The following is a 9598-nucleotide window of genomic DNA, read 5'->3' on the forward strand; positions in this document are numbered from 1 at the left end:
TCAGACACGCTATAAAGAAATCAGACTGTAAATCAAAATCATTTGAGTCAAATTGAATGACGCCTTGTGAGTTTATTTAAAGGGTAATGTAACACCAAGGCTTCATTCCTAATTCTGATTACAAATACAAGTAAATTAACTTTATTGAATTTAAGTTTAATTAAGTTTTATTCCTAAATACACCACACAAACACAATATATTGCACCTAGGTAGATGTGTAATATTGTGGTTGTGTTCTAAATATTATATAAAGTAATTTAAACATTTATGGGCTGTAATTAAAGATTGTAGGCTTAATGGTGTTTTGTGTTTGTGTGTGAATCTTAATTAAAATGATAAAAACATGATAATGAGACACTAATGGCAGAATGAATTTGAGATTTTTTGAGGAAATTGAATAAATATCAGCTCCGAATATGGACAACAAATGCACTCCAATGTTCCCTTAAACACACATAGGGGACGTCATTTAATAAGAAACATCACTGTGCTGTTTGTGTTGCAGGCTTACTCAATGGTCTGCCATTTAGGATGATTTAGGGTGAATCACCCAGTGACACAGTTTGTGTTAATCTGGAATCAGTGAAATACAAAAGGAAGCATGTCTGAGTTTTAGAGACCTCTGCTGGTTGTGATGGGTGCCAAAAAAGTGTCAGGACCAATAACAGCTGGCCTCATATGCTAAACAACAGCTGTGAGGACAATTTTGCCATCTGCCATCTCCACCCACTGTCCTGTTTCCTCCTCCATTCTGCTTCAGCGAGAAGAACAAAGAAAGAGGCAGAAGACAAGACGAGCTGGTGGAAACCTTTGGTGCCCTGATATCAACTCTATTAGATCCTTAAACACTCCTCCTCTAGGTTGTGTTTGTCGTTATCATAAAGAAATTAGGTCTCAGTACATCCAGTGATCTGAAATAAGAGCCTGTATAGCATACCACACCCGACCATAAGCCGAGTTCCTTTCTGTCACCATGCATATTAATAAAAAAAGCAGATCTGTAATCGATACGTGGAAGAATGTGACTTAACCGAAAGGGAAACAGTAGCCCAAATAAAAACTAAAAACTGTACCCAATGTTCAATCTGTGTGTGTGGAAGTATTACTATCACGTCACTTTATTTAGTTTTTTACAATATACACACATGATCCATCACAAAACATTATGAACCACCGAAATGTGACCAAACGGACCTTACTATAAAGTTCTTATATACGTCCATGTTACATTAGTATTTGAAAAGTGCTCTTCCTTCTTAAATGAGACCCTGTCGGAGGTCCAGTGGAGGTGCTGATGAATGTGGATATGAATGAGATCAGAGGGTTGGATCCAGTCGTGAGGTCATCAGAAAGCCCGGGCCTTCCTCTCCACGTCACTGCAGTATTTTTCAGGGAGCCCTGTCGCCCTGAAGCACATTGACCAACACATTTCAGGAATATTCTCTTAATACTCAAACATAACGACTCAAAGTCCATCAACCTGCGTGAACTTACTTGAGCTCCTTGAGCTTCTTCTCCTTGAGCTCATTAAGGCGCATCTGTCTCTGCTGTACCGCCTCCCTCGTCTGATCCGTCTCCTTTAAGAGCTCTCTGCGCTGAGCCACAGCTCTGAGCTCATGCTCCTTCACCTGCTGCCTGATGACCTCTGAGTGACGGAGCGACTTCTGACGCATCTTTTCCTCCTCCTCCTTCTGTTTGATGATCGCTTCCTGGTGCGCCCTGTTTGGAGAAATGAATTGAATGGTATAAATAACAGGAAACTCAATGAAGACCGTTCAATTATGACTGAGGTAGTTGTGCCCACAGTTTCTTACTTCAGCACCCTGTCATAGTCGGCCTTCTCTCGGTCAGCCTTGATAGACTGGAAGTGTTGTTTGCAGCGAAGCTGCTCCACACGAGCCGTCTTCAGCTTCTCGTCGTCCTGCGCCTTCTTGACAGCGAGCTCCTTCTGTTTTCTCCTCCATTCTCTGTCAATAATTTCTTTGCTCCTCTGAACACGCAGCTCCTCCTTACAAATGCACAATAGTATACAAACATAAAATTATACAAAATGATTGATTATTGATCTAAAAGTGAGGTAAGATGAGGTCTGCACACTTAAAAATATCAGCAGGTGGTTTAACTCCTGACCTGGTCTGCCTGGTAGTCTTTAGCTTTCTCCTGTCGGGCCCTCAGCCGGGCGATCTCCAACTCCTTTTCTTTCTTAATTTGTTTCTGCTGCGCTTCGAGTTCTGCCTCCCGTTGCTGCAGGAGTCGTAAAATCTCTTTCTTTAAACACACTTGGAAGAGTGAACAATATTTGAATGGTAGAATAAATCTGAAATATGTTGAGCGTTGATGGCTGTCAAAATAAACTCTGTGGGTATGAACTGTCCTGGTGTTTCTGTTTGTCTGCTCGTGTATCCGTGGAGACGGCCTGCTGAGATAATTAGCTTTTTATCTGACCAGTTTGTTTTTGATGTACTCCATGTCTCTCATGTCAGCCAGCTTCTCCTCTTCTTTCCTCTGCTCTTTGGCTCGCAGGGTCAGATTGTTGATGCGCATTATCTCCTGCTGCAGCTGATGGAGCTCCTCCTTCTTCTTCTCCAGAGCCTTGAAGGAGACAACCGGTCAAAAACACTCTCCAAACACAAGTTCATGTCTCTGTACATCCCTCATAGCCTGTATGTGACTGATGTTTAGTGGGTGTTTGCGTGTGTTGTCTCCTCCAGGGTATCTGCACATTTTTTAAGAGCAGATGTAAGACCTTTTTAATGCCTCTTTAAGGAAAAAATAATACCATTGCTGAGACATAATACTACTACTAATAATAATAATGCAAAAGCAGGATTTTATTGTTGTACTGGGTTGAAATGGAGCTCATTTTGAAGTAATTTATATAAGACTGCAACTAATGATTAGTTTCATTACAGTTACAACTGCTGATTATTTTTTACTTTAATTAATAAGTTGATTGGTTGGTTATTAAAATAATCAGAAAATAATGATAATAATGATAAATAACATAAACTGAACAGATATAATTACACTCAGATCAAATTTAACACCTTAACTCCAAGAGTAGAGAAGACATTTTTGAATATCAACAAGACTTTTTAAGGGTCTGTGGGGTCCCTGTCCCCCCCCTCATGTAAGCACCTTGAGGTCCTCCTGGTTCATTTTCTCCTGATTCTCTCGGACCTGACATTTCTCCTGCTCTTTTATGTAGTCTTGCAAGTCCTTCTCTAATAGATGGTGCTCGATCTGGTCGCAAATTTGCTGCATTCCCCTGGAACATAAACCCACAGACACCAAACATTCACAAAAAAACCGTTGCATGTGCAGCTCACCGGCGGCCTACGTCTCATTACAAAGAATGGAGGTCAGGTTTAAATCAGTCTGTGAATGAGAATATAATCATGTGTCTTCACTTGATCCTCTGTTGTTTGCGCAGCTTGTCAATCTCATTCACAATGTCCAAGGCCCTGCGGCGCTCCACCTCCATCATGTCATCCAGACGCTTCTCCTCCTCTGTCAGCTCCGCCTGGATGTGCTTCTTCTCCCTGATCTGGTAGTCACGGGTGGCTTGGCACTGAGCGCCCTGAATTAGCTGACGGGACCACACAAACACACACATTAGAGTCACATTTAAAAAACTTTTTTCTGTGTATTAGCAGTGCAGCAGCGTCTCACCTTGTTGAGCTTCTTGATGTCCTCCTCTTGTTCCATCTTCAGGGTGTCGGCCCGCTCCAGCAGGTGCTGTGCTCGGCCCCGGGCCTCCATCTCCAGCTCGGTCAGCGCCGGGTTCTGCTTACGGGCCAGATCTGCCTCATAGATCTGACGCTTTCTTTCCTCGGCAGCTATCTGGATGAGAGGCGACAGGTTATCTGCATGTTAAACGACATTATTTTTAAAGTAATGATTGGAGTTCATCACGTTTCTTACAATTTCCTCGTCTTTCTTCTTGTGCTGAGCCGCTTTCAACGCGTCCCGCTCCTCCTTGGTGAGACCCCAGGATTTTGTGGTGATCTGCTCAAACGTAGTTGCTGGTAGAATGAGGGACTCTCCAGAAGGGTCCTTAGATGGGACTCTGACAAAATAGGCTGGTTATAATACTGCATGTGTTGTGTTGTAAGTGCCTTTAACATACTGTGATATTGGAAGTATTGATAAGTATAGCATCCACTTTCCAAATTTGCAGTTATTGTGAAATGAAATGCAGATACTTGAATGAATGTTTATCAGAGTGTTTATGAGCCTACTTGAGTTTGCGAATGAGGTCCTTGGTGACTATTTGAAGCGTCTCTTCTTGGTTGTTCACAGACGGATGCCTGGCCACGAGGACTGATCTTCCGCATCTGTCCGACCTTGATGTTTCCTGGAGAGGGTTGGCAAAATCTCACAAACCCATACAATGTTTCCTCTGGGCCCAATTAACTGCTATTACACCAAAGACATAACCTGATGATATCAGCACAGGGACATTAGTGATGATGAATGACTTGTTAGGGATCTCTATGCTGGCATCAAGGGGAAAGGGCTTATACAATTAAAAATAATTAAATGTTCTTTTAATTGGACAACCTCAAAGTTATTCAGACTTAAGCTGGATAACAACTCATTATTATGTCCAGAGGATTGTAGGTAAACACGACTCATGGATACTGGCATGTTTTATAAGGGAGATCATTTCTTATAAAGCAAGATGTATCTCTCACTTGAAAATGTATTCATTAGTTCATGTAGATTTTGGAATATAAAATAAAGGTATTTGATGAAAAAAGTCAAAAGTCTGGCATGAGCTTAATTGGTACTGTGACACCATTTAAGTCCATGTGTGCTCCAAGTAAGATCCACATCATGAACCCCTTTAATAAGTAATGATTTAATTACAAAAGTTCCTTGATGACTCTTAAAGTTGACAAACCCAGTCAACTTTCCACTTGCAAACATAATTTATGCATTTATTTATTTATTTATTTCATGCAATCTTTCAAGCCTTATTCATGGCCCATAATGCAAATCTGTACAAACCGCTCTGCTGTTAACTTTAACCTTTTAATGTTACTTACCATGATTCCCGGATGCTGATGTCCACTGAGAATGAATAAGCTTGAAAAGAGTTGGATAACTTTTCTAGTTTTTAAAAACTTAATTTAGCGTTAAACAAATTAAAAAGGATGATAATATAAGATACACTTTTTTATTTTATTTGTTAGGCTCTATAATATTTGAAAATATATTATAGTTTCCATGACTACAGTCAGAACTGCCCTGTCACTAGAATCATAGACTAGAATGCCCATAGAGAATGCCTCGATCTGTCCCATCGTCAGAGTCCTAGCCAATCAGAGGCGTAGTAGGGCGGGTCATGACTTCGTCATTCTATGAAACGATTGGCTCATGGCCTGTCGAACAAGATGATTGTTTTTGTTTTGACCAATAGAAAAGTGTCCACGTGATCTCTTCGACGAATAAAAATGGGCGGCTGTTTTCCGCCGGGTAAGAAAGTATAAATTGCCCCGCCTAGATGTAACAGTTCAGTTACGACTTACACAGGACTCTTAAAGGCCCTGCTGTGAGAGTTAACTTAGTCTCTTCCTCTTTTTTTACTTCTACTCCCCAACAGACTTCACTTCTTCCGGAAAAATGGTGAGTGTGAACATATGGCACATCGTTACTTATCATATATTTATCTATTAGACCAGATTGAAAGTGTGACATCATGCTACGCCCTAAATGGAGGGTTATCAGCTTGGCTAACAAAGCAGCATTAGTCAGCTGCGCACATTTGAGCTTTGATTTTAGACTAAAGCTTTAGTGCACGACGCCTCATTAAACACAGGCTTTCCTGGGGTTATTTTTCAGTTTTTAACATCACTTTTGGTGCATGTGAGTGATGCTAGACAGGCCACGGCCCAAGTTCAAGCACAGTCATGTCGTGGCTGCCGGTTTCTGGCTTTTCTGTCTGCACATTGACCTAGTTGGCTAAGGTCGCTGTGCTCTCATCCTGAAACATTCCTGTTTTATCGTCTGTTTGAAGAGGCCTGCCCTTTTTTTATGAAACTGCAACCACAGGTTTTTCCCCAAACAAAACCTATTCACTAAAAGCTTTATAGGGGCTTACAACTATTGTATGGAAATCTTAACTACAGCTGTGTTTGCTTTTAAAATATTGCACCACAGAACTTTTATTTTATTGTTTGCTCTCAGCACAAGTTCTCCTTTCTTCCTTAGGTATATCATGTGTTTGAATAATCACCCTCTGTTTCCAAAGGGGTTTTCTATTGAGTGTAAATGAATGGGCAACGTGTGTCATGTGACTGGTCATGATTTTCTGGTATCTGGTGCTTCACAAAGGAGCCTTTTTCCTAATCCTTGATCTAGCATTAGTTATGCAGCAGTTCTCAAAATGTGATGAGTCGCCCTCAGCTTTGAATCAGTTAACAATAACACAAGAACTTCTTCAAGACAGATTTTCATTTGATCAAGGTTACTTAATTGTATCCTCATAAATAACTATCTTATCTAAATCTTTTCTCTCGGCAGCGTGAGTGTATCTCAGTGCACGTTGGTCAGGCTGGAGTCCAGATTGGAAATGCCTGCTGGGAGCTTTACTGCCTTGAGCATGGCATCCAGCCGGACGGACAGATGCCTAGTGACAAGACAATTGGAGGAGGAGATGATTCCTTCAACACCTTCTTCAGTGAGACTGGAGCCGGAAAGCACGTCCCCAGGGCTGTTTTTGTCGATCTGGAGCCCACAGTCATCGGTAAGTGTTCATTAAAAATTTATAAACTGTTCCAGGTCCATTATTTTTTAAATTTCCTCTCATTCAAACTTTTTTTTTTTTCCATAGATGAGGTACGCAGTGGGACCTACCGCCAGCTCTTCCACCCTGAGCAGCTGATCACTGGCAAGGAGGATGCTGCCAACAACTACGCCCGTGGACACTACACCATCGGCAAAGAGATCATTGACTTGGTGCTGGACAGGATCCGCAAACTGGTGGGTGACTTCATATCAGGAAGAAATAGCTGTGATAAAGATATTGTATCTCATATTTAATCATGTCTCTCCCTCCCTGTCCTCAGGCTGACCAGTGCACCGGCCTTCAGGGTTTCCTGGTGTTCCACAGCTTCGGAGGTGGCACCGGCTCTGGTTTCACCTCCCTGCTGATGGAGCGTCTGTCTGTCGACTACGGCAAGAAGTCCAAGCTGGAGTTCTCAATCTACCCAGCTCCCCAGGTATCCACCGCTGTGGTGGAGCCCTACAACTCCATCCTGACCACCCACACCACCCTGGAGCACTCTGACTGTGCCTTCATGGTAGACAATGAGGCCATCTACGATATCTGCCGTAGGAACCTCGATATCGATCGTCCTACTTACACCAACCTGAATAGGTTGATCAGTCAGATTGTGTCCTCCATCACTGCTTCCCTTCGTTTTGATGGTGCCCTCAATGTTGATCTGACAGAGTTCCAGACCAACTTGGTGCCATATCCCCGTATCCACTTCCCTCTGGCCACCTACGCCCCCGTCATCTCAGCTGAGAAGGCTTACCATGAGCAGTTAACAGTATCTGAGATCACAAACGCTTGCTTTGAGCCAGCCAATCAATTGGTGAAATGTGACCCTCGCCACGGCAAGTACATGGCTTGCTGCCTTCTGTTCCGTGGTGATGTGGTGCCCAAAGATGTGAATGCTGCTATTGCCGCCATTAAAACCAAGCGCACCATCCAGTTTGTGGACTGGTGTCCCACTGGTTTCAAGGTTGGCATCAACTACCAGCCTCCCACTGTGGTTCCTGGTGGAGATCTGGCCAAGGTCCAGAGGGCTGTGTGCATGCTGAGCAACACCACTGCTATTGCAGAGGCCTGGGCTCGGCTTGACCACAAGTTTGACCTGATGTACGCTAAGCGTGCCTTTGTTCACTGGTATGTGGGTGAGGGTATGGAGGAGGGAGAGTTCTCTGAGGCCAGAGAAGACATGGCAGCTCTGGAGAAGGATTACGAGGAGGTGGGAGCAGATAGTTTGGGAGATGAGGATGAAGGAGAAGAGTATTAAACAGGCATACATTCCTTAATCATGTCAAAGCTGTGCCTTTTGTCAAAAATAAAGTTGTCAATTGTCTAATTGAATTGTTTTCTCATTCTCTTTAACAGGCAGTGATGAGCTGCTGATTGTTAATTATGTCCAGTTATTAAAAAAGAAATACATTCTCAACTTAGTATAGCACTATTCATACCACACCTCTATTAATTAAGTCAAGGAAATATTAAGATTAAAAGTTACACTCATACTTTGGCAATGTCTTCAAATTGCTGTTTACACATTTTTAAACATGTTAATCTCCAAATAACACTAGTGATGAAATATTTCTATTTTTGTGTGACAATGAAATGATCAAAATTAGTGTTTTCTGTGCTACTTTATGGATTTCACATAATGCATTAGTTTGCTGTAAATCTTTAGCATAACCTCACAATGTTAGTGTGCGTATAAATAAATGTACAGTATCAGTCAAACATACTTATTTAGTTGAATCTCAAAATAATGTCTTCTGATGCAGAGGATTTTGCTGCTTTACCCATTTTAGCCACCTGGGGGCAGTGCTGTTCAACAGATGCATTCTGCACTACCAACATCATGCTGAAGTCGCAGCAAACAAATCTTAAATGTCAAATACTGCAGGGCAGGCCACCAGTCAAGTTTTACCACCAGATGACATTAACATCGAGTCTTTCAGTGTAACATTTGCAGATTCTCACATTTGCATATTAAGGTGTGAATTTTGCTTTCCCGTGAGAAGAACTGAAGCATAACCCCAGTCTGGTTTAAAATAGGGTGTGGTATTCACAGTGGCCCAAAGGAGGGACGGGGGGAGGGCCGGGGGTCCCATGGTTGCAGACAGGTGGTGTTTAAAAATACTTAGTTCTGAACTCACTAGACTTGATTTCTTGTGGATAATGATTGTATAATTGGATAATATTGTATTAAAGTTGTTAATTGTGGGATAAGTTTAGAAACTTGGAAAAGCAACTTATGATAGATATTTGGACTGATTCGCTTACAAATAACACATTCCCAAATGTTGTAAAAGTTTTTTATTTTTTTATTTATTTTCAGCTTTGTAATTATGACCAGGTTTGGCTACACAAATGCATTTCCTCAAATTCAGCAATCTTACTGCACTAAAACAGACAAAACAAAATGGCTTCTACATTACACTTACCTACATGAATACTGTTTCATTGCACTTACCATTAAGGTCACCTAACAGTATGTCATTAATTAGATTTAATTAGAATAAACTACCAAATGTAAGCTCACAGGGGTAGATCGCTGTAGATTTTCCTTTTCTTTTTGCATGAAAACAATGCACAGCCAGTCATCTGTGTGTTTATTTGCAAACTGTAAAGGCAAGAAAAAAAAACCTTAATTTAAAACCCCCACATATTAATGGGGTGAAAGAACAATGGAGAAATATCTGCAGAGTGCTCTTCTCAATGTAAGACATGGAGTTAAAGAATTGTCAATCTATATTTTGCTCCATCTCACAATCATGAGGTAATCTGACTCACTCCGTAAGGGAAATAAATAAATTTAGGATTGC

At 41.5% G+C, this 9598-nt stretch overlaps 2 protein-coding genes across 2 annotated transcripts; one reads left to right on the forward strand and one right to left on the reverse strand.

The window, feature by feature from the left end:
• Positions 1-1346: 1346 nt before the first annotated feature.
• LOC128357671 (cilia- and flagella-associated protein 45-like) lies at positions 1347-5310 on the reverse strand. The gene is made up of 11 exons (XM_053318040.1): positions 5242-5310; positions 4243-4358; positions 3926-4070; positions 3674-3844; positions 3412-3590; positions 3140-3269; positions 2447-2593; positions 2132-2245; positions 1816-2009; positions 1496-1720; positions 1347-1407 (listed from the first exon to the last, which is right to left on the reverse strand). The coding sequence occupies exons 1-11, from the start codon at positions 5308-5310 to the stop codon at positions 1347-1349; spliced, it is 1551 nt and encodes a 516-aa protein (XP_053174015.1).
• A 220-nt stretch (positions 5311-5530) lies between these two features.
• Positions 5531-8118, forward strand: LOC128358001 (tubulin alpha-1C chain-like). The gene is made up of 4 exons (XM_053318452.1): positions 5531-5632; positions 6530-6752; positions 6840-6988; positions 7075-8118. Exons 1-4 carry the CDS (start codon positions 5630-5632, stop codon positions 8047-8049), a joined length of 1350 nt encoding a protein of 449 aa, XP_053174427.1. The 5' UTR covers positions 5531-5629; the 3' UTR covers positions 8050-8118.
• The last annotated feature ends 1480 nt before the right edge of the window (positions 8119-9598 follow it).

This window comes from Scomber japonicus, chromosome 4 (genome assembly GCF_027409825.1).
Source record: "Scomber japonicus isolate fScoJap1 chromosome 4, fScoJap1.pri, whole genome shotgun sequence".
Lineage (NCBI taxonomy): Eukaryota > Metazoa > Chordata > Actinopteri > Scombriformes > Scombridae > Scomber > Scomber japonicus.